This window comes from Hemiscyllium ocellatum, chromosome 17 (genome assembly GCF_020745735.1).
Source record: "Hemiscyllium ocellatum isolate sHemOce1 chromosome 17, sHemOce1.pat.X.cur, whole genome shotgun sequence".
In the NCBI taxonomy this organism is placed as follows: Eukaryota; Metazoa; Chordata; class Chondrichthyes; order Orectolobiformes; family Hemiscylliidae; genus Hemiscyllium; species Hemiscyllium ocellatum.
Window position 1 is genome coordinate 410,100 of NC_083417.1, and position 25,775 is coordinate 435,874.

The 25,775-nt window shown below is 43.4% G+C and overlaps 1 protein-coding gene across 4 annotated transcripts in view; it reads right to left on the minus strand.

Annotated features, from left to right (window-relative positions):
* Positions 1–22,548, minus strand: part of sntb2 (syntrophin, beta 2) — a 70,213-nt gene extending 47,665 nt beyond the window's left edge. For all 4 annotated transcript variants that reach the window (XM_060837890.1, XM_060837889.1, XM_060837888.1 and 1 more), the window contains exons 1-3: positions 22,006–22,548; positions 7,739–7,943; positions 3,319–3,514 (exon numbers count right to left, since the gene is read on the minus strand). In XM_060837890.1, coding sequence (XP_060693873.1) covers positions 3,319–3,514; positions 7,739–7,943; positions 22,006–22,546 — 942 coding nt within the window. In that variant the 5' untranslated portion in view covers positions 22,547–22,548. The remainder of the gene's footprint in view (positions 1–3,318; positions 3,515–7,738; positions 7,944–22,005) is intronic.
* Between the last annotated feature and the right edge of the window lie 3,227 nt (positions 22,549–25,775).

Below are 25,775 nucleotides of genomic sequence, written 5' to 3' on the forward strand. Positions count from 1 at the left end.
GTCAAATGTCTTGGAAATCCGTGTACTCTAGAAACTTAAACACTATTTCCCCAGTAGAAATCTATGCTGTCTATTCCTAAGCAACCTACCTTTTTCCATGTCATTACTAATTCTACCTGAAGAATTGATTCTAGAAATTTCCCTGCCATCCAAGTTAAACTAACTGGTCTACAATTGATGGCATTATGTTTACAACCATTTTTGAACAAGGATGCAATATTAATTCTCTAGTCTTATGGCACTCTTCTAACAAGTTCAGGAAGACTGAAATATTATTGCCCCCACAATATCGATCCTCACTTCCTTTAAAATTCTCAACCTAACTGTAATAAAAGTACCACTTGCAACAGCTTCTATTCCTGTTCAAAGTTTGGGAGAAGATTTGTAGCTCGGGTGCTCGTTGTTGTGGTTCCGTTCGCCGAGCTGGGAGTTTTTGTTGCAAACGTTTCGTCCCCTTTCTAGGTGACATCCTCAGTGCTTGGGAGCCTCCTGTGAAGTGCTTCTGTGATATTTCCTCCGGCATTTATAGCAGCTTGTCTCTGCCACTTCCGGTTAAGGGAAAGACAACGGAACGAGGACATGCCACAACCCAAAGGACCAGCCACACTACCACACATCAAGAGCATTTCCGAACTGACAGTCAGACTGCTGCGACCACTAGGACTCACAACAGCACACAAACCAATAGCCACTCTCAGACAACAACTCACCAGGACAAAGGACCCGATACCCAGCATGAGCAAAACCAACGTAGTGTACAAAATCCCATGCAAGGACTGCACAAAACACTACATAGGAGAAACAGGAAGACATTTAACAACTCGCATCCACGAACACCAACTACCCACGAAATGACATGACCAGCTATCCTTAGTAGCCACACACACAGATGACAAACAACATGAATTCGACTGCGACAACACTATTATTATAGGGCAGGCCAAACAGAGAACAGCCAGGGAATTCCTAGAGACATGGCACTCATCCACAAATTCTATCAACAAATACATCGACCTGGACCCAATATATCGGCCACTGCAGCGGACAGCAACTGACAACCGGAAGCAGCAGAGACAAGCCAATATAAATGCCGGAGGAAACATCACAGAAGCGCTTCACAGGAGGCTCCCAAGCACTGAGGATTTCACCTCGAAAGGGGACGAAATGTTTGCAACAAAAACTCCCAGCTCGGCAAACAGAGCCATAACATCTATTCCTGTTCTTGCATACACCGTAAAGGATTTACTGTTCCCTCCCTTCTCGTTCTATTTCTTATTTCAGTCCCTAATCTCCCAAATTCCTTTCACTGATAATCAACATTCCCTTTAAATCTTTCTTGCTCCTGCCTGAACCTCCCAGCTCTATGGTCAGAAGTGACTTATGGAAGTACAAGTCATGCAATGGCGTGATGACTGACCCATTGGGGGCTTCCCAATAATTCAGGGGACTGAGCAACTTAGAGGGAATGCTGCTGACAACCATCTTGAAACTAAATCAGACCGCTTCAAACTTTGGAGTCACATATGCAGAGCCCTTTAGAGGAAAATAAATAACCAGTTGTCAAGGGCCACTGCTGCACTAGCAACCCACAGGAAAACAAAACAAAAAAGAGAGTGTTCCGGCAAGCAGATTCCCTGGAGTGAGGATAAAAGCAAGGAAGCAGGTTTATCTCCACTGCCAGACACCAGAGGGACAGAGCAGATAAACGCCAGTGTCCTGTTCCCATTCTACACTGGTATCACCTCAGATTCCCTACCAGTAGTCACAGCCTGCTTCCAAACTGGCGCATTTATCAATTTTAAAAACTACCAATCAGGAATGGACCCAGACCATAGAACAGGCTATCACCATAGTACAGAATAGGACCACACATCGCAAAAAACCTGCACTTAAAGAAAAAATGGCCAAACTAACACACAACGAAAAGGACACCACAACACAAACCTGGGTTTAAAAACCTTTCCCACAGAGAGCTCACAGACACGGAAAGAACAATACTGGCCAAGGGACTTAACTACAACTACAGGGACACCAAGACAGCAGACTTCCTAGCAGCACTAGAATGCACACTCAGGAACAATGGACTGACAGAAGAGACACAACAAACAGTGAGACAAAGTATCGTACCTGTGATAACAAGGAAAAGACAAACACACAACCTCAACACTAAGGAGAAAGAAGCACTAAAATCACTAAGAAACGATAAGACCATAATCATACTACCAGCAGACAAAGGCAGAATGACTGTTATACTGGAGAAGTCAGACTATATCTACAAAGCGGAACAACTACTTGCAGATACCAACATCTACCAAAAGAGGGAGTTTGACCCCACTCCACAGCTCACCAATAGGATAAACAACACACTGAGAAACCTACAAAAAAAACGGACAGATAACCAGGTCTGACCTACAAAGAATGAAACTGGAAAGCAACAGATTCTATGGACTACCTAAAGTACACAAACCAGACATCCCACTCAGACCCATAGTATCACTACCAGGGACACCATCACACAAACTGGCTAAAGAGCTACAACAGAAACTGAAACACCTGGTTAGCGGATCCAGACACTCTATACAGTCAACACAAGAATTTTTGGACACCATCAGAAATATACACATAGACAAGGAAGAAACCATGGTCTCGTTTGATGTAACGGCACTGTTCACTTCTATTGACAAAACCCTAGCCAGAGAAACAATATCCAACCTGCTGGACATACATAACAGACAACAGGACACTGAACCTATTAATAAAGACGGCATACTTAAACTACTCTTCTCACAAACTTTTATCAATGTGAATTTGAAATGTAACACAAGGTAACCCAGTGTCAGAATATAGTAGAACACAACTGTATTCAGCCAGTCATGTTGCTAGGTTACTGGAATAATGAGTTCCCAAGCAGTACTGTATAAACAGTATATTAGATTAGATTAGATTAGATGACTTAGTGTGGAAACAGGCCCTTCGGCCCAACAAGTCCACACCCACCCGCCAAAGCACAACCCACCCAGACCCATTCCCCTACATTTACCCCTTCACCTAACACTACTGGCAATTTACCATGGCCAATTCACCTAACCTGCACATTTTTGGACTGTGGGAGGAAACTGGAGCACCCGGAGGAAACCCACGCAGACATGGGGAGAATCTGCAAACTCCACACAGTCAGTCGCCTGAGGTGGGAATTGAACCGGGTCTCTGGCGCTGTGAGGCAGCAGTGCTAACCACTGTGCCGCCCACTATCCAACTTCAACCTAACACACATCTTGACTTTAGAAGCCAATAAGTAGCAACCTGAGAATTCTCTACCTGCTCAGCCAGCCAGCCAATATGCTGTATGGCCCTGCCACTTGGGTTAAGCAGCCCATTCAGGTCCAACAGTGCCTGAGGGATCAGCGCCGTGATAGTCGTGTGAATGGCTGTGAACCAAGCATGTGTAGCAACAGCATCCTTGCTCCGCAGAATGATTACATGTCTGCCATCAGGGGAGTGCAGTTCAAATAACCTGTGGGAATGACAAATAGGAAACAGAGGGTCAGAACCAGAACACAGTTGCCTGTTTTTTTGAATAAAAAGAACTTCAAACAATAAAATATTCATGCATGGCACAATGTGGATCAGTGTGAAATGGGGGCTTGGGTACGTCAGAGCATGGTCTTATCAAGTGTCTTTTGGAAATCCAAAAACATAAAACAGTCAAGCCAGTTCTGCTACTCTGTACAATCACGGCTGACTCAACACTTCAATGTCTTATTCACTCCATTCCCTTAATCCTCCACAGAACTGGTAATTAGAAATCTATCAATCTCTTCCTTAAGTGTACTCAAAGACAGGGCCTCTACAACCCTCTGAGATAGAGGATTCCAAACACCCATAGTAAAACAAAATCTCATCTGGATCCAAATAGCATTCTCCATAATTTTAAATTGTACTCCCTCTACGGCGATAATATCATTCCTGAGATAAGGAGACCAAAACGTCTCAGTATTCAAGGTGCAATCAAGCTCCCACAGAACCAAAGATTTCACTATTTCTACACTCTAATCATCCTGCAACGAAGGCATATATTCCAATAGACTTTCCAATAGCTTGCTGCTGCATGATAGCCTTCATTGACTTATCTACAGGGATACAAAGGTCACTTTGCATACCTACACTTTCAACTTGTTACAAGTCAAGAAATAGTTTGGGCATTTCTGATACTAAAGTGGCCATGACGACCACAGTGACTCACAACAACTTTGGTTGACCCAAAGAAATGGGAATGTGTATAGGCCGTTCAAGTCTGCTCCACCATTCAATATGATCATGGCTGATAGTACATCACAATACCCTATTCCTGCTTTCACTTCATACCCTTTAATCCCCTTAACCCAAGGAACAATCTACATCCACTTGTTTAAAGCATTAAATGTTTTGGTCTCAATCACTTTCTGTGGTAGAGAATTCCACAGCTTACCTCCCCCACACCTCTCTGGGTGAAGAAACTTTTCATTTCAGTCCTAAACAGAATACCCCATATCTTTAGACTGTGACTCGTAATCCTGGACTCCCCTGCCATTGGAAACATCTGTCCTGCATTTACCTTATTTAGCCTCATTAGATTTTTATAGGTTTCCAAGAGATTCCCCCAACTGCTGCCCCCTCCCCCAATTCTTCAGACCTGTCATCTAGAAATCAGCCTGGTAAACCTCTCTTCATAGCCTGAACAATCTACCTCAGATAAGGAGAATAAAACTCCACACAAGACTCGAGGTGTTAATCACCAAGAGGCTGCATAATTATTTATATATTCATTCGTGGGATGTAGAAGTCGCTGGTTGGGCCAGCATTTATTGTCAGTCTCTAGTTATCACAAGGTGGTGGTGAGCTGCCAAATTAAATGTTGAAGGCAGACCCACTTTGCCATTATGGGGCTTAATTCCAGAATTTTGATCCAGAGACTGTGAAGGAGCAGCAATATATTTCCATGTCAGGATGGTGACTGGGTTGGAGGGAAACTTTCAGATGGTGGTGTTCCCATGAATTTGCTGCTCGTGCCCTTTTAGATGAAAGTGGTTGCAGGTTTGGAGGGTTCTGTCTAAGATGCTGTAGGGGACCTTGTAGATAGTAGCAGCAGTGTGTACTAAGCATTGTTGGTGGAGAGAATGGTGCTTATCAATGTGGTGCCAATTAAGCAGACTGCTTTTTCCTGGATGGGGTCAAGCTTCTTGACCGTTGTTACAGCTGCATTTATCTAGACAAGTGAGGAGTATTCCATCACACCTGACTTTTGGAGTAAAACATTCATGAAACTGTAGCCCAACTCTCTCACTATGAAGGCCAACATAGTATTTCCCTTCTTCGTTGCCTACTGCACCTACATGCATACATTCAGCGACTGGTGCACGAGGATAGGTTTTCTTGCACTTCCCCGAGATGTCAGAGTGTCCATTAGACCATATGAAATAGGCACAGGAGTAGGCTTTTCAGCTCCTGAGGCCTGCTCCATTACTTAATAAGATCATGGCTCAACCGACAACCCTCACATCGACTTTGCTGCCTTTTCCCATAAACACTGAACCCCTTACTGATCAAGAATCTACCTCAGTTTTAAATATTTGCAAGCACTCAGCCACACCAGCTCATAGTGGCATGGAGTTCCAAAGACTTTCAAACTCCAGAAGAAATCCTCCTCATCTGTCTTAAATTGACAGCCCTTTATTCTGAGACTATGCCCTTTGGTCCAAGAATCTCTCATGAGGGGAAACATTCTCTCATCATTCAGCCTGTCAAGCTCCTTAAGAATCCTATACCTTTCGATGAGATCACCCCATTCTTCTAAATTCTAATGGGCAGAGTCCCAACCTGTTTAACCTTTGCTCATAAGACATTCCCTTCATAATAGGGATCGTCCTAGTGAATGTTGTCTGAACTGCTTCCAAAGAAATGATATCTCCCCATCAGTAAGGGGACCAAGAGGAGGTAATGACCTTAATCACTGGACTACAAACCCAGAGACGCATGTTCTGCGTACCCTGGTTCAAATCACCTCATAGCAGGTCGTGGAATTTGAATTCATTAAAAATCTGGAATTAGGAGTCCAATGGTGATCATAAATCCATTGTTAATTTTTTTTTAAAATCCACCTGGTTCACTAATGTCATTTAGGGAAGGAAACTGCTATCCTTACCTGGTCTGGCCTACATGTGACTCCAGACGCACAGCACTGCCCTCTTGGCAATTAATGCTGTTCTAGCCAGCAGTGCTCTCAGCCCATGAACAAATTTTAAAAACCAGCTCACAGCATTATAGATATGGTTGCATTAGCACCTAATACAGTTGCAATAAGAGTTCCCTATTCTTCCATTCCAATCCCCTTGAAATAAGGACCAACATTCTATTAGCCTTCTTGAGTGCTAGCTTTCTGTGTTTCATGCACAAGCAGCCCAAAGTCCCTTTGTGATGCAGCTTTTCTCCATTTAAATAATTCTGTTCTTTGTTCTCACTTCTAAAATTAAAAACCTGACATTTTCCCATATTACACTCCATTTGCCAATTCACATAACCTATTAATATCTCTAAACTACATGCCTCTGACAATTTGCCTCTCCACTTGTTTGTGTTGTCTGTAAATATGGCTGCAGTACATTTACTTCCTACCTCTAACTCATGAATACATGTTGGTCTACACAGAGGGTCATAAATGTCTACAAGATCCTTTTCTCTTCACCCGTTCCCAATCCATCACTTATAACAAAACACAGTGTATTAATCTCAGAGATAAAAACAACATCTGATCTGATATCAACTGCCACTTGGAGAATAAAGATACCATCCTCATGTGTGTAATCTCTCTTGAAAGGCCTACATCAATTTTTAGGCTATGTGCTCCCTATACCACCCCTATTTCGAGACTCTTTTTCTCTCCATCTACACTGGTTTAAACATTTAAAGATAAAAAAAAACAAACATCTCAATCTAAGTTTCAGGGAGTGCAACTTATTTTGTATGGACTTTCCTTGTAATTTAATCCAGAATCCAAGTATTATTTAGTAAACAAATTCTACTCTCTCCAAGGTCAACATCTCACTCCAGAGGCTTAGTGGCCAGAACTAGTCAGTGACTCCCAGTGTGATCTTAACAGAGCTTTAAAGCATGACTTCTATCAATTTGTACTCCATTCTCTAGATTAAAATGCCAGTATTCCATTCATTTTCTAAAATATTTCTGTATATCTTCATGTACTTAATGTTGCATGTACCTGGACCCCAAAGACCATTTGGGCCACCAATATTTCTACCTTTTAAATGCATTAGTAAACATCCAAAGTGGACGACTTCACACTTGCCAAACTGAAATTCATTTACACAATTGTGATCGTTCATTTTATATCTCTTTGCAACTTTATGTTTCTACCTACTGCTTATATTGTTATATTTTCTATCCTTAAAAGGAGAAGTTTTCTTCCATAAAACCATGCTAGCCTTATGGAATTGAGTAATGTTTAAGTGTGGTATTACAACATGCTTAATAACATTTTCTGCACAATTAATATTATTGCCATCTGCTCAGTTTGCTTTCAAATTTATCCTGTAGTTCCATTTTCTATTAGTTACAATGTAGCTGCACTGACAGAACCAGGGGTGGGATACATCATATGAAAAACAGAATGGAATCTAGCTCATACATTTCATCAGCCTAATTGAAACTGACATTTTTGATCACTTATTGTGATTAAGCATTCAACCTGCTCTCTGGATTGGGCATGCTCAGACTCCTTGTGATGTAGCACATCTTCAGCGGAAAAATCTTGCTGTCTTTGGCACTGTGATTTGGAGAACTGGAACCAGCAGCTCCTAGACATGGAGAATGAGGAGGTAAACTATCCCATGCCAGGTCTGCTATCAATGAGGGCTTTTTCAAGTATGGCATCACTTCCTGGATATAAGTGACTGCAAGAGAAAGGTCACAGATCAAGCACAGGCAATAATTTAAATTATTCTTTTCTCAATTCTGCTGACTAAAACAGTGAGAGCAAGTGAACATTTACAAGGTGCTATTTCTATAGAAGCTAATATAGCAAATATTTATACACAAAATTTTCCCAGTGCAAACAAAATGCTACATTAGACGTTATCAACATTGTTCGATCAGGACAGGATGTAGCAAGAGACAGATATAACCGCAAAGTCCATTTCTGAATCTTTTCTACTTCTGACAGCATTCTCCATCACCAGCACTATTTCAACCTTCAATGTTTAAAACTTCACATCTTTGTTTAAGTGTGCTCTGCAGATGTCTGAATCCCAGCTACACACCAATAACAATGGAAAATAAAATAAGGCAGCACTGCACCATCAGAAAGGCAGCACAATGCTGCATCATGTTGCTGGGTCTTGGAAAGCAACATTTGCAGAAAGAGGTGGAGGAACAGACTACAAATGTTTGGGGAAGGGGTGCCCACGAATGAAAGGAGGACTGTGTATGAAGTGGGGGGCTGTTACAACATCAGGCAAAATTTAATGCCAAGTGAATGAAGTTACTATGGTCTTGACCCACAATCTCCATTTTGTTCAATCACTAACAAACAAGGTAAAGGTCAAAGAATTGCAATCAGCAGATCAAACAGGATGAAAAGCAAGAGAGGCGACTGCCACCTCTGAACCGTGAATCAGGTTGCTACTTGACCAGCCTTTGGGAGCTGCATGGAGCCAAGGTACTTTATATAAAGTTACAGGATTCACAAAAATAAACCAGCAATAACTACGCATACAGTGACAGCACAGGAAATATCTGCTCAGTTTGCTTTCAAATTTATCCTAGCAAATTAAATACCAATTAGAATAGAGAGCTCTGTACAGCAATTAATAAGACTAAGACCATGTGCATTTAAGGAATGTACTTCAACAGGAAGTGATTAATTACAGGCTGAAACAGTCTAACATGCATTTACAAAAAGTCTTCAATCAGAATACTTTTCTGTCGGATGCAAGAGCTTAGAAGGTGCAGATAGATGCTGGCTCAGTTTTCAGACACTACCTCGCTAGAAATAAAGTGATAAAGATTAAATTACAACACAAATAAGCCACAGCCTGTTCAGAGTCTAAGGGTACAGAATAGGTCTTTTGGGACAGAGAACGAGGCAACATTCCAGCCAGAGAGAGGTCCGCCTGTGAAATCCTCTGCAACATGAAATGTTAAGGCCAAAACATTGAAAGTTTAAGAAATAGCTAGATACAGTTCTCAGAACTAAAGGGATTAAATATAGGGACAATGCAGGAACAGGAGAGGATACAGAGTTGGATGATCAGCCATGATTACAGTGAATAGCTGAGTTGACATAAATGGATAAAAGGTACAGTTAGTAAGTTTGCAGATGACACCAAAATTGGAGGTGTAGTGGACAGCGAAGAGGGTTACCTCAGATTACAATAGGATCTGGACCAGATGGGCCAATGGGCTGAGAAGTGGCAGATGGAGTTAATTCAGATAAAGTGCTGCATTTTGGGAAAGCAAATCTTAGCAGGACTTATACACTTAATGGTAAGGTCCTAGGGAGTGTTGCTGAACAAAAAGACCTTGGAGTGCAGGTTCATAGCTCCTTGAAAGTGGAAACACAGGTAGATAGGATAGTGAATTTAGGTAAAGGGGCAGTACAAAGAGATCTGGGTGTTCTTGTACACCAGTCAATGAAGGCAAGCATGCAGGTACAACAGGTAGTGAAGAAGGCTAATAGCATGCTGGCCTTCATAACAAGAGGGATTGAGTATAGAAGCAAAGAGGTTCTTCTGCAGCTGTACAAGGCCCTGGTGAGACCATACCTGGAGTACTGTGTGCAGTTCTGATCTCCAAATTTGAGGAAAGACATTCTGGCAATTGAGGGAGTGCAGCGTAGGTTCACGAGGTCAATTCCTGGAATGGCAGGATTACCTTACACTGAAAGACTGGAGCGACTGGGCTTGTATACCCTTGGGTTTAGAAGACTGAGAGGGGATATGATTGAGACATATAAGATTATTAAAGGATTGAACACTCTGGAGGCAGGAAACATGTTTTCGCTGATGGGTGAGTGCCAAACCAGAGAACACAGCTTAAAAATACAGGGTAGACCATTTAGGACAGAGATGAGGAGAAACTTCTTCACCCAGAGAGTGGTGGCTGTGTGGAATGCTCTGCCCCAGAGGGCAGTGGAGGCCCAGTCTCTGGATTCATTTAAGAAAGAGTTGGATATAGCTCGCAAGGATTGTGGAGTCAAGGGTTATGGAGATAAGGCAGGAACAGGATACTGATTAAGGATGATCAGCCATGATCATATTGAATGGTGGTGCAGGCTCGAAGGGCTGAATGGCCTACTCCTGCACCTATTGTCTATTGAAGGCGGTGTTTGGTATGCTTTCCTTTATTGGTCAGAGTATTGAGTACAGGAGTTGGGAGGTCATGTTGTGGCTGTACAGGACATTGGTTAGGCCACTGTTGGAATATTGTGTGCAATTCTGGTCTCCTTCCTATCGGAAAGATGTTGTGAAACTTGAAAGGGTTCAGAAAAGATTTACAAGGATGTAGCCAGGATTGCAAGATCTGAGCTACAGGGAGAGGCTGAACAGGCGGGGGCTATTTTCCCCGGAGTGTCAGATGCTAAGGGGTGACCTTATAGAGGTTTACAAAATTATGAGGGACATGGATAGGATAAATAGGCAAGGTCTTTTCCCTGGAGTCAGGGAGTCCAGAACTAGAGGACATAGGTTTAGGGTGAAAAGGGAAAAATATAAAAGATACCTAAGGGGCAACTTTTTCTCGCAGAGGGCGGTATGTGTATGGAATGAGCTGCCAGAGGATGTGGTGAAGGCTGGTACAATTACAACATTTAGGAGGCATTTGGATGGATATATGAATAGGAAGGGTTTGGAGGGATATGGGCTGGGTGCTGGCAGGTGGGACTAGATTGGGCTGGGATATCTGGTCGGCATGGACGGGTTGGACCGAAAGGTCCGTTTCCATGCTGTACATCTCTATGACTTTATAAATGAGGCTTTTCTTATTCCTATTTTTAATGTTTCTATTAAGCCTAACCACATAAAATCAGCATTGATCCTTGCTTGAGCACATAGTTTCAATCATTTATCCTGCTTCCATATCCTATCCCATTCCAATATTTAACCTTATTTTCATGTTGACATTTTCTGTCTCAGTACTATTGTCTGAAAATAGTAATATGCCTGACAAATGAAAGATCTGGGGGACTGCATAAGATCTGAGAAATAACAGCAATCCCCACTCAAAAAGATCATTGCCGAATTGCTCTCGGCTTCAATTGTACACTCCCATCTATTTTTCACAACCCTCAAAAATATAACTCAGCTTTGATCAATTCAGATTTCAGAATCATTATGGTTCAGAGGAGGTTATTCAGCTCATCATGTCTTCACCAGCTCTACAATTGAACATGACGAAAGGGCATTTTGCTGCATTTCCCATGTACCGTTCTATTTAAATAATCATCTCACGATCTTGAACAAATGTGTATCCACCAGTCAGTGCTGTTTCTTCTAATATCAGATTTACTTTATTTGCAAATCACTTGACAACTGTGCCCTCTCAACCTGTCTAGAACACAGTAGTACAGCACAGGAACAGGCCTTTTGTAACAAAGTATCTGTATCAACCATGATGCTATTCTCAACTAATTAGATCTATCTACACATGGCCCATATCCCTTTACTTCCTGCCGGTTCACATGTCTATCAAAATGCCTCGTAAACTTTGCTATCATGAGATTAGATCCCCTACAGTACAGAAACAGGCCCTTCGGCCCAACAAGTCCAACTCGACCCTACGAAGAGCAACTCACCCAGACCCATTCCCCTATGCTGTGTTTACCTATGACTAATGCACCTAACACTGTGGGCAATTTAACATGACCAATTCATCTGACCTGCACATCTTTGGACTGTGGGAGGAAACCCAAGCAGACACAGGGAGAACGTGCAAACTCCACACAGACAGTTTGCCCAAGGCTGGAATCAAACCCGGGTCCCTGGTGCTGTGAGGTAGCAGTGCTAACCACTGAGCCATATCTGCATCTAACACCTCCCCTGGAACCCCACTGCAGGTACCAACTAAAACACTTTTGTCCTTCTCACCATAAAGGTATGCCCCATAGTATTTGACATTATCACCCTGGCTCCCTGACTATCCCTGACCACCCTACTCTGCATCTCAATTTTTGTATACTTCTATCAGATCCAGCTTTTGAATGTAGCTCTCTCAACCCTTGCTTGTCAAATGTTGTAATTGTATCAGACTGATCCACTTCCTTTGGCAGCTCATTCCGTACAAAGACCACCCTCTGTATGAAAATGTTGCCTATTAGGTCCCTTTTTTTAAAAAAATATATCCCCTCTCACCTTTACACCTATGCCCTCTAGTTTTGGACTCTCCTACCCCGGGAAACAGTCTTTGAGCATTCACTCTATCCATGCCCCTCATGATTTTATAAATTTCTACATGGTCACTCCTCAACCTCTGACGCTCCAGGGAAAATAGCCCCAACCTATTTAGCCTCTCCCTATGGCTCAAACCCCCAACCCTAGCAACAGCCTTGTAAATTCTTTCTGAACCCTTCCAAGTTTGAAGATAGGTTGTGCCTGTTGAAGCTTAGGAAAATGAGAGATTATGTAAAATTCTGAGGGATGTATGCCAAGATGATATTTCTTGCTGGGAAATCTTTAACTAGGAACCCTCAACCCTGACCACCACCACCAACCCCCACCCCCGACCCCACTTCGTCAAAACCCCCAGCCCTCCCCCCCGACCCCACTCCGTCAAAATCCCCACCCCTCCCCCCCCGACCCCACTCCGTCAAAATCCCCACCCCTTGCCCCCGCCCACTCCAGCCAGACTGGACACCAACAACAAAACCGCTGTTGACTTTTGGGGAATAAGTCTCCAAATAGAGCGAGCGCACACCCACAAACAAAAACACAACTTTTTACTGCAACCTTTTGACAGATTCCACCTTTGCCCTGTACTGTTGGAGAGATTAACTGGGGAGGGGGTTAGGGTACACACCTGGGTAGAACTCCAGGGAAAGTGTGTGGGGACAGAGAGAGGGTGGGAGGTCAGTCACTTGGAGACGGTGCCTGGAATCCCATCAATCCAGGACTGTTCTCAGCAGCGTTTCAGTGATTAGAGATCACTTTTAAATCAGTGTAAACAAAAGACGCAATCAGTGTTGGAAACACATCTTTGATGCAATGTTTCAAGATCTCCTTTGGATAATCTGATATTCGAATAATCGAGATTCCTCTTTAATCTGTCTGTTCTTGTATTGTGTCTCAGCTAAAACAAAAGGCAAGTATCACCATGCCTTCTTAATCATCTTTTCTACCTACTCCACTACCTTCAGGGATCTATGAAATGCACAAAGCCTCTGAACTTCACTATGTTCCACAGTCTTACCATTCAGTTTAATCTCTAGTCTTGCACCTTCCCCATGTTTCCTCTGGGTGCTCCGGTTTCCTCCCGCAATCCAAAGATGTGTAGGTTAGGTGAATTGGCCATGCTAAATTGCCCATAATCAGGGGTAAATATAGGGTAGGGGAATGGGTCTGGGTGGGTTACTCTTCAGAGGGTCGGTGTGGACTTGTTGGGCTGAAGGGCCTGCTTCCATACTGTAGGGAATCTAATTTCCATGTCACCCATAAACTAATGTCTAAATCATTAACATACACCAGAAACAGCTAGGTCCACAGCACCAAGCCCTGAGCAATCAACTAGAAACAGACTTCTAGTCACAGAAATATCCCTTTCTCATTATAGTCAGATTCCAGCCTGCCAGCCAATTTTAGATCCAATATGCCATTTGTTTCAGATCTCATGATCTCTTCCCTGACCACCTGCCATGAACTTATCAAAAGCTAGCTAAGATCATGCAGACATACCAAATGATTACACTCATCAACACTCCAGGCTACCTCTTCAAAAAATTAAAATCAAATTCGTCAAACACAAGCTTTTGCTAATACATCCATGTCACCAATCCCCGAATAACCTGTTTCTTGCGAACTGCAGATATATTTTGTGCCTCAATTCTTTCTAATTGCTTCCCAGCACTGGGATTAGACTGGCCAACCTGTAATTTCCTTGCCTAACTTTTTCTTCTTTTTTGAAGGATGGAACTATGGTCCCATTCCTCCCTAAAAGCAAAACATTCAGAGACACAGTATGGTTTTACCTCGATTTTTATTCCAGGTCCTGGAGGGCGAGAGAACAATTGCCCATGTGCACAGGGCAATGAGTTCATGGTATTCGCTGGAATACCAGTTTCTCAATTAACTATATAGTCATTTTACAGGGAGGACCATCGAGATAAGGCAACACACATTAATTGGGTGACTTGTTAAACTGACCTCACAAACAAACTCATCTTGTTAAATGCCTCTACATAATGAATGCTTTTCCACCTTGTTAACCCATTACCCATGCCTTCAGCACCCAATTGTTAACTGCAAGTTCTTATCTGATCTGAGTTGTGCTCAGCAGAACCTTTTGTTTCACAAAACTCAGAACGTAATGCTTTCCCTGCCTGCTTATACCAAGTACACATTGTCATTCCCACCTTTTATTATTTCATGAGAACCAATGGCATTACCAGCTTTCATAAGACTCTGACAACTAATATTTAAGCAAGTTATCGACACAGCATACAATGATGATAACAAAAATTACTAGTCTGTTACAGTAAATAGAATTTGAAGTTTTCCCATGTGGAAAAAAATTCCACCAGCAAAGTTCTTAAATCCACAGTCCTTAGTGACCATTCCATCCCCTCCAAGTCAAGTGAAAACATGCCAGTTCTCCAAAATTTCCTTTAGTAAAGTCCAATCTGAAAACAAAATCCAGTCTGTCTTTGTGCATCACTCCACGGAGAAATCTGATTTCTTGGATAAGGGCAGTTAAATGCTTCACAAAACTGATGAGATTTCTGACCTTACAAAGATGCTTCAGATGAAGAATACCAGTGCATCTGAGCATGCAGTGCAGCAGCTACAACTGCAGGCAAGGAGAATGCAGCATTCTTTGCTGCTTCTGCTCCCACTCTGTTGTTAAATGTAACAAAGCCGACTGGCTGTTGTGATGTTAGCTTGATAAGTGAATCTTCATATCCTTTAAATGATTGAAAGACAAGGCAAAGTTCACGTGGTTTAATATCCGTAGGAAGGCCACTGACATAAAGTGTACCGACCTCCTCTTCATTGTCGTTAGCTTCTTCACTTTTCAAGCTCATGACTGAGGAGCTGACTGAATCGGTTGGATCAGGTTGTGGAGGAGTGGGCAATGGTCCAAAGCTGTGCTTTACCTGTGAATGGAGAAACTCAAGAGGCTTTGTTAGCTGCGAAAGTATCCTTGCATTTCCTCTCATATTCCCTCCTTGCGAGGGTAGTTCTCAGCAGGAAGACAGTCACACATAGAACTACATTAAATTGTAGTTCTTTGAATATTTGACGTCTGTTACTCTGTTCACTATATATGATATTATTAAATTCTATGCAATCCATTAACTTCTAAATTGCACTGCCTAAACAATTCAGTCAATTATAAAACAACAGTCAATGGTCCTAAAATCAAACCCTTCGGTGCCTCATTCAGGTTATTCAAAAATTATTTTCGTTTAATAAATTGATATTTGGCTAATGTGAAAGCAGTCAGGAAAGGTATTTCAAAAGTCTGGAATAGCAAGAAAACAATAAAATGTTTCCTGTGCTTTAGCAATTGAAGAGGCAGTTCCAGTTCAGATTTAAATCTTAAATATTTATGGGAAACAAATGCTGAATATTTTAAAATACGTTCTCCAAATGAAACTTCCCAAATAAAAACAGCCAAAATTACTGTGGCAATTTTGGTAGAGATCAACATTCTTGAAGAGGGGGCAATGAAGTCTTAACAATAATTAACAGAACTGAAACAGCTCAGCCTCAAGTTCTAATATTCTCTAGAAAATCTCAGCAAAACATCAAACAAAAAAATACACTCTTCTTTTTGTGAACACTTTGTATTAAAAAGACAGCAAAGTTATTTTAAACCAATACTCTCATCTGGCTAAAGCCATGACTTCTGACCCAACTGTTTTTGTTAAACAGGCATTGTAAAATTTCAAACAAATCAGGGGCTCAAGGCACTCAATTTGTTTTAAAGTTACATGTTTGATAATTTTTAAAAAAGGACATAATGTTATACAATTTCAATTTAAAAACAAAATCTGCCCCATTACATAGCCCACAAAACACACTGAATGGAGATCCTAATTCAAACAAGGAAAAACACTTAAAGGGATTTTCCTGAATCAGGATCTTAACAAACCAAAATTTTTAAACATCAAACATTCTCAACATGGCACAATTTACAATGAGACTTTCCTTTTTTAAACCAAGTATTAGCAGAACTTAATTTCAGTGTTTTCTCTTTTTTTTGCATCCTCGCATTGAAATTACACTTATAAAAAGAGAAAGCCCTTGTAATGGACCACATGAAGCCACAATCCAAACCACACACCTCTTCCAGAACAAAGACTCTGAGCCTCAAATTTCACCACTAGGGAACTTTAACCCTTTCTTACTTTACTCTTCACTGATGCTTGAATCCCACTTAAACACAGAGAACCCGAATCCTTCTTATAAAGCGAGCTCGAAGCCCACTTACACACAAAGTTTGAAAATCAGCACAGTGAGAGTACTTGAACCTCAAATCAGCCTACCCAGTAGACTCGAACCCCAGTACCACACAGAGGCCTCGAACTTCAATCACATCCCCTTCACCACAAGGCAACACAGAGGACTCTAACCTCAACCAAACCCACCCCAGGGGGCTTGAACTGCAGTACCGCGCAGAGGACTTGAACCCCAATTAACCCCCTTCCCTTCAATGCAGTACAGATGACTTGAACCTCTGTCTGCCAGCACACTTGTGAAACTGTCACTCAACTGAACCAATTACCGTTCCGTAGAATAGACAGCAATTGAATGAGGGGAACGTCTCTAGCACACAGGAATACCAACAGGGACCAATGTTTAAAACCTTACCTTGTGGGCCCGTCCGTCGTGTGACACCGATGTTCCAGGCGGCCGCTGACACCATCCGATTGTAACTATCCGTTTGGATCCCACTGACTATGCCGATATTGTTGTCCCATTTCCCCCCCTCAGTCAAAGCAAAACGCTCAGAGACACAGTATAGTTTTACCTCTCATCTTTATTCGGGCCCTTGGAAGGAGAGAGAATGATCGCTCATGTGCACAGGGACATGAGTTCATGGTCCTCTCTGGAACAGCAGTTTCTCAATGAACTATACAGTAATTTTACAGGGAGGAGCATCAGATAACGCAACATACGTATTAATTGCAATGGTCACACAAATAATAAGTATCAATGAATAAGTGACTTCAAATAATGAATACTTTTCACCTGGTTAAACTGATGTCACGCACTGAATCTTGTTAAATGGCTCTACATAATGAATGCTTTTCCACCTTGTTAACCCATTACCCTTGCCTTCAGCACCCAATTGTTAACTGCAATCTCTTATCTGATCTGAGTGGTGTTCAGCTGAACCTCTTGTTTCACAAAACTCAGAACTTAACACTCTCGCTGCCTGCTTATATCTAATACACATTCTCATTCTCGTCACAGTCACAAGTTTGATCTGTACTTTTGGTATTTCCTCAGTGAATGCCTCCCACTGCTCGGACAGTTTTATCTGCAAGTTGCAACTCCCAGCCCACATTGTCAAATTGATATTACAGAATCATACAGTAAAGAACAGGCCCTTTGACCCATCAAGCCTGCACCGACAAAAAAAGCATCTCTAAACCTACATCAGCTCCACTTTGCAGCACTTGGCCCATTGTTGATATGATCAGCAAGTTTACAGATGACAGAACAATTGGTGGAGTGGCAGAAAGCATAAGGGAATGTCAGAGAACACAGGAGGATATATATATATATATAGACTGGAGAGTTGGGCGGAAAAGTGGCAGATGGCTTTCAATCCAGACAAATGTGAGGCGATGCATTGAGGCAAGTCTAATTATAGAGCAAATTATACAATGAATGGAAGAGCCTTGGGAAAAACTGATGGGCAGAAAGATCTGGGAGTGTAGGTCCATTGTACCCTGAAGATTGCTGAACAGGTGGATAGAGTGGTCAAGGCGGCATACAGTATGTTTGCCTTCGTCGGACGGGGTATTGAGTATAAAAGCGGGCAAGTCATGTTAAAATTGTACAAGACATTGGTTCGGCTGCATTTAGAATACTGTGTACAGTTCTGGTCGCCACATTACCAAAAGGATGTGGACGCTTTGGAGAGAGTACAGAGAAGGTTTACGAGGATGTTTTCTGGTATGGAAGGTGCTAGCTATGAAGAGAGGTTGAGTAGGTTAGGTTTATTTCCATTAGAAAAAAGGAGATGGAGGGGGGATCTGATTGAGGTTTACAAAATTTTGAGGGTGGATAGAGACAAGCTTTTTCTCAGGGTGAAGGATTCAACAACGAGAGGTCATGCTTTCAAGGTGAGAGGTGGAAAGTTTAAGGGGGATATACGCATCAAGTACTTCACACAGAGGGTGTGGGCGTTTGGAACGCGTTGCCAGCAGAGGTGATAGAGGCAGGCACAGTAGATTCATTTAAGATGCGTCTGGACAGATGCATGAGTAGGTGGGGAGCAAAGGGATACGGAAGCTTCGGAATTGACTGACAGGTTTAGACAGTACAGTTGGATCAGCTCAGGCTTGGAGGGCCGAAGGGCCTGTTCCTGAGCTGTAAGTTTTCTTTGTTCTGTTATCTTGGTACAATTAAATTTCCTCAAGTTGAATTTGAAAACATCAGAAATGCAAAGTTTAGAGTCCAATGATGAATCTAAAACTAAGGGTTACTGTTTAAAACCATCACCCATTTAAAATAGAAATCAGACAATTTTTTTTTGCTGATAGAACGTTGAGTCTTTGGCCTCTCATCCGGAAAAGATGGAGGAAGTAGAGTTCAAAGTTTGTGAGAAGATTTGTAGCTCGGGTGCTCGTTGTTGTGGTTCTGTTCGCCAAGCTGGGCATGTGTGTTGCAGTCGTTTCGTCCCCTGTCTAGGTGACATCCTCAGTGCTTGGGAGCCTTGAAAGTAGAGCCCTTGAAATTGTTTAAGGCTGAGATTGATAGATTCCTGTTCAATGGGTTAATAGGTTACCAGGGGCAGGAGAAAATGTAGATTGACGATTACCATCGGATCAGCTGTGATGTTATTGAATGGAAGAGCAGACTCCAGAAGTTGAATAGCCTAATCCTGTTCCTAATTTGTACATAAAGAACTATATTGGTAGATTTAGATAGAAAAAAGACAGGCAGCGGCTCAAATGGAGTATAAACTTTAGCATCTCCTGGTTGATTGCTGTATATTGTTTTATGCAATACATCTTTCCCTTAGGGTGTAGGTTTGCTCGCTGAGCTGTAGGTTTGATATCCAGACGTTTCATTACCTGGCTAGGTAACATCATCAGTGACGACCTCCAAGTGAAGCGAAGCTGTTTTCTCCTGCTTTCTATTTATATCTTTCTCTTGGATGGGGTTCCTGGGGTTTGTGGTGATGTCATTTCCTGTTCGTTATCTGAGGGGGTGATAGATGGCATCTAGATCTGTGTGTTTGTTTATGGCATTGTGGTTGGAGTGCCAGGCCTCTAGGAATTCTCTGGCATGTCTTTGCTTAGCCTGTCCCAGGATAGATGTGTTGTCCCAGTCAAAATGATGGTTTTTTTCATCCATGTGTAGGGCTATGAGGGAGAGGGGGTAGTGTCTTTTTGTGGCTAGCTGGTGTTCGTGTATCCTGGTGGCTAACTTTCTTCCTGTTTGTCCTACGTAGTGTTTGTGGCAGTCCTTGCATGGAATTTTGTAGATGATGTTGGTTTTGTCCATGGGTTGTACTGGGTCTTTTTGTTAGTTTTTGTTTGAGAGTGTTGGTGGGTTTGTGTGCTACTAGGATTCCGAGGGGTCTTAGTAGTCTGGCTGTCATTTCAGAAACTTCTTTGATGTATGATAAGGTGGTTAGGGTTTCTGGCTGTGTTTGGTCTGCTTGTCGTGGTTTGTTCATGAGGAATCGGCGCACTGTATTTTTTGAGTATCCGTTCTTCTCGAATACGTTGTGTAGGTGGTTCTCCTCTGTTTTCCAAAGTTCGTCTGTGCTGCAGTGGGTGGTGTCTCGTTGGAATAGTGTTCTGATACAGCTTTGTTTGTGTGTTGGGATGGTTGCTGGTGTAGTTAAGTATTTGGTCAGTGTTTGTCGGTTTTCTGTATACACAGGTTTGTAGTTCTTCATTGTCCTTTCTTTCGACTGTGATGTCCAGGAATGCAAGTTTATTGTCAGTTTCTTCTTCCTTGGTGACTTTTATGCCTGCGATGGTGTTGTTGATGATGTTACATGTCTCTTCTATCTTGTTTCGTTTTGTGATGACAAAGGTGTCATCTACGTAGCGGACCCAGATTTTTGGTTTGATAGTTGGTGGGGCTGTTTGTTCTAGTCTTTGCATTACCGCTTCTGCTATGAATCCTGATAGCGGAGATCCCACGGGTGTGCCGTTGGTTTGTTTGTATACTATGTTGTTGAAAGTGAAGTGGGTGGTGAGGTACAGGTCCACTAGCTTCATGATGTTTTCGTTGGTAACGTGATTGATGGTGGTTGGTGTGTGTGTGTGATGGTCTCTTCTAAAAGTGTGATAAGTGTTTCCTTTGCCAGGTCGATGTTGATGGAGGTGAACAGTGCTGTTATGTCGAATGAGATCATTGCTTCGTTTTCCTATCTTTTGGTGTTTTTGATGATTTTTAGGAATTCCTGGGTGGAGTGGATGGCGTGCTGTGACTCTTCTACTAGGTACTTCAGTCTTGCATGTAATTCTTTGGCCAGTCTGTAAGTTGGTGTTCCGGGTAGTAAGACTATGGGTCTGAGGGGGGCTCCTGGTTTATGGATTTTTGGTAGTCTGTAAAATCGTGGGGTTTTGGTCCCATTGGGTTTCATTTTCTGGAATTCTGTCTTGTTTAATTGTCCGGAATTGTGTAATTTTCTTCGGAGATATGTAATTTTGTTTCCTAGTTGCGGGGTCGGGTCTAGCTCCACCCGTTGATAGGTGTTGGTGTCTGCGAATAGTGCATTGGCTTTCTCTATGTAGTCCCTTCTGGTCTGAAAAAAACCCCACCATTTCGATTGGGACAGCACATCTATCCTGGGACAGACTAAGCAAAGACATGCCAGAGAATTCCTAGAGGCCTGGTACTCCAACCACAACGTCACAAACAAACACATAGATCTAGACACCATCTATCAACCCCTCAGAAAACGAACAGGAAATGACATCACCACAAACCCCAGGAACCCCATCCAGAGCAAACATATAAATAGAAAGCAGGAGACAACAGCTTCGCTTCACTTGGAGGTCACCACTGATGATGTTACCGAGCCAGGTAATGAAACGTCTGGATGTCAAACCTACAGCTCAGCGAGCAAACCTACACCCTAAACCTCAACCTGAGCTACAAACCTTCACAAACTTTGCACATTTTCCCTGTTGGATCCTTAGGTTATTCTAATCACTTCTTGGTTTAGTTTTGATTATGCTCAGTATGAACTGGTTGGACCAATGGATCTATTTCTAAGCTCTATGACTTTACTTGTCCTTCAGGTAGATACACAATGCTCACAAGTCCTACGTGTAAAGTTAAACTGGAGAACCACCTAGCTCACATCAGCACTTGCACAATGTAAACCTGCCCAGACCCAGCTCAGGAACGTGTCAACGCTTCATCCCTCTATACTCAGATAGTGACAGCACCGCCTTCAAATTAAGATTTAAATAATCGAGTGATCCGTTTACTACTTGTGGAAGAGGACTCTGCAGACCACTCTCTTCCCGGGGATACACTCCCTTCTCACCCCATCCACGACGATCCGGACCCTCAGCCTCAGCCCCCACCCCAATCCCTCGCTTACCCTCCAGGGTCACCTCCCTGCCAGCCTTCTTCAGGGCCTGTACGGCCTGGTCGTGTGTCGCCGCCCGGAGGTCAGTTCCGTTCACCGTCAGGATGGCATCTCCCACGAATAAGGCGCCGGTGCGCTCGGCCGCGAGGCCCCGGAAAATCTTGGAGATGAGGATGGGCATTCGGTTTTCGCGGCCGCCCTTGATGCTGATACCAAGGCCACCGGCTTCCTGCTTCACCACCCTCACGGTACGGACCTGCTCGGTCAGGCCCGGGCCCGGTTTCCAGCTGCCGATCTCCGGAGGTACTAGATCCGCGGCCCCTCGGCCCGAGCTCCCGGGTCCAGGCCCCGCCGGGCTCATGTGGACTGGACCCGGGCTGGAGCTCCGTGGCCGCGGGGAACCGTTGGACAGACCGTCCCAGTCCCCATTCTCCGAGTCCTCGCTGGTCAGCTTCAAGCCATCAGCTCGCAGCTCGGCCGCCACCCGGAGCCACCCGCGGTCCCGGACGAAGAGCTCGAGCGGCCCGGACCGAACCGACAGCCCCGCCGCCATCGCCTCCAGCCCACTAACCAATAGGAGCAGGGCACAGGGCGGCCAATGGGAATAGTGCACTGGCCAGCCAATAGGGGTAGTACACTCGCCAACCAATGGGAGTACTGCACTGGTCAGCCAATGAGAATGGCGCACTGGCGCAGCCAATGGGAAAAGCACACTGGCGCAGCCAATGGGAGTAGTGCACTGGCCAGCCAATAGGAATAGTGCACTGACCAACCAATGGGAGTAGCGCACTGGCCAGCCAATGGGAGAAGTGCAATGTAGACAATGGCAAAAATCGCACAAGACCCAGTTATAGTGTAAGTTGATGTGGCAGCACCAATACAGTAGTTGCTTTCAGAGCACTGCTCCTTCGTCAGCTACCTGCTGTTGCGTGATATTTAACTTTGTTAATCCAGTCCAACACCCACACTTCCACATCACAGCCAAAGGGAAACAAACCAAAGAACTGCAGCTGCTGGAAATCAGAAATTGCAAGACACACTTGGCAGGTCTGACAACACAGAGTCAGAGGTGTGCAACACGGAAACAGACCCAAGTAGTCCATGATAACCAAATATCCTAAATTAATCTCGACGCATTTGAGACCAGAAGACATGGGAGCAGAGATTAGGCCGTTCAGCCCATCAAGTGGGCGGCACGGTGGCACAGCACTGACTGTGTGGAGTTTGCATATTCTCCCTGTGTCTGCGTGGGTTTCCTCTGGGTTCTCCGGTTTCGTCCACAATCCAAAAATGTGCAGGTTAGGTGAATTGGCCATGCTAAATTGTCCGCAGTGTTTAGTGAAGAGGTAAATGTAGGGGAATGGATCTGGGTGGGGTTGCAGGTCGGTGTGGACTTGTTGGGCTGAAAGGCCTTTTTCCACGCTGTAAGTAATTTAAAAAAAAAAGTCTGCTCCACCATTCAATCATGGCTGATAAGTTTCTCAACCCTATTTTCCCACTTTCTTTCTAAAACCCTTGATCCCCTTTACAGTCAAGAACCTACCTCCGTCTTAAATATACTCACTAACCAGGCCTCCACAGCCTTCTTTGCTAGTGAATTTCACAGATTCACCTCTCTCTGGCTGAAGAAGTTCTAAAAGGTCATCCCTTTACTCTAAGGCTGTCCTTCAGATATTAGTCTCTTCTACCAATGGAAACATCTTTCCAACGTCCACTCGTCCACACCGTTCAGTATTCTGTAAGTTTCAGTTAGATCCCCCCTCAACCTTCTAAACTCCATGGAGTAGAGACCAGAGTCCTCAAATATTCCTCATATGTTAAGCGGTTCATTTCTGTGACATGACTCCAGGGTCAGTACATCCTTCCTGACTTATGGGGCCCAAAACTGCAGCCAATATTCTACGTGTGGCCTGACTGGAGGCTTATAGATCCTCAGAAGGACATGCCTGCTTTTATATTCATGGATTCTTGAAATGCTACAGGAAGGATAGAAGGGAGGCAAAAGAGGAGGGGAGTAGCATTTTTGATAAGGGATAACATTGCAGCTGTGCGGAGGGAGGATATTCCCAGAAATATGTCCAGGGAAGTTATTTGGGTGGAACTGAGAAATAAGAAAGGGATGATCACCTCACTGGGATTGTATTATAGACCCCCTAATAGTCAAAGGGAAATTGAGAAACAAACTTGTAAGGAGATCTCAGCTATCTGTAAGAATAATAGGGTAGGGGATTTTAACTTTCCAAACATAGACAGGGACTGCCATAGTGTTAAAGATTTAGTTGGAGAAGAATTTCTTAAGTGTACAAGACAATTTTCTGATTCAGTATGTGGATGTACCTACTAGAGAAGGTGCAAAACTTGACCTACTCTTGGAAAATAAGGCAGGGCAGGTGACTGAGGTGTCGGGGAGGGGAACTTTGGGGCCAGTGACCATAATTCTATTCGTTTTAAATAGTGATGGAAAAGGATAGACCAGATCTAAAAGTTGAAATTCTAAATTGGAGAAAGACCAATTTTGATGGTATTAGGCAAGAACTTTCAAAAGCTGATTGGAGGCAGATCTTCACAGGTAAAGGGATGGCTGGAAAATGGGAAGCCTTCAGAAATGAGATAACGAGAATCCAGAGAAAGTATATTCCTGTCAGGGTGAAGGGGAAGGCTGGTAGGTATAGGGAATGCTGGGTGACTAAAGAAATTGAGGGTTTGGTTCAGAAAAAGAAGGAAGCATATATCAGGTATAGACAGGATAGATCGAGGGAATCCTTAGAGTTTAAAGAAAGTAGGAGAATACGTAAGAGGGAAAACAGGAGGGCAAAACGGGGACATGAGATAGCTTTGGCAAATAGAATTAAGGAGAATCCAAAGGGGTTTTACAAATATAATAAGGACAAAAGAGTAACTAGGGAGAGAATAGGACCCCTCAAAGATCAGCAAGGCGGCCTTTGTGTGGAGCCACAGAAAACGGGGGAGATACTAAATACAAAATGTCCAGATTACAGAGGAGGAAGTGCTGGATGTCTTGAAACGGTGAAAGGTGGATAAATCCCCAGGACCTGATCAGATGTACCCGAGAACTCTGTGGGAAGCTAGAGAAGTGATTGCTGGGCTTCTTGCTGAGATGTTTGTATCATTGATAGTCACATGTGAGGTGCTGGAAGACTGGAGGTTGGCAATGTGGTGCCACTGTTTAAGGAGGGCAGTAAAGACAAGCCAGGGAACTATAGACCGGTGAGCCTGACCTGGGTGGTGGACAAGTTGTTGGAGGGAATCCTGAGGGACAGGATGTACATGTATTTGTACAGGACTAATTCGGGATAGGGTTAGGGTTAGGGTTGAAGGGCTTTTACCCGAAACGTCGATTTCGCTGCTCGTTGGATGCTGCCTGAACTGCTGTGCTCTTCCAGCACCACTGATCCAGAATCTGGTTTCCAGCATCTGCAGTCATTATTTTTACCTTGTTGATTCGAGATAGTCAACATGGCTTTGTGCGTGGGAAATCATGTCTCACAAACTTGAGTTTTTCGAAGAAGTAATAAAGAAGATTGATGAGGGAGAGCAGTAGATGTGATCTATATGGACTTCAATAAGGCGTTCGACAAGGTTCCCCATGGGAGACTGATTAGCAAGGTTAGATCTCATGGAATACAGGAGAACTAGCCATTTGGGGACAGAACTGGCTCAAAGGTAGAAGACAGAGGGTGGTGGTGGAGGGTTGTTTTTCAGACTGGAGGCTTGTAACCAGTGGAGTGTCACAAGGATTGGTGCTGGGCCCTCTATGTTTT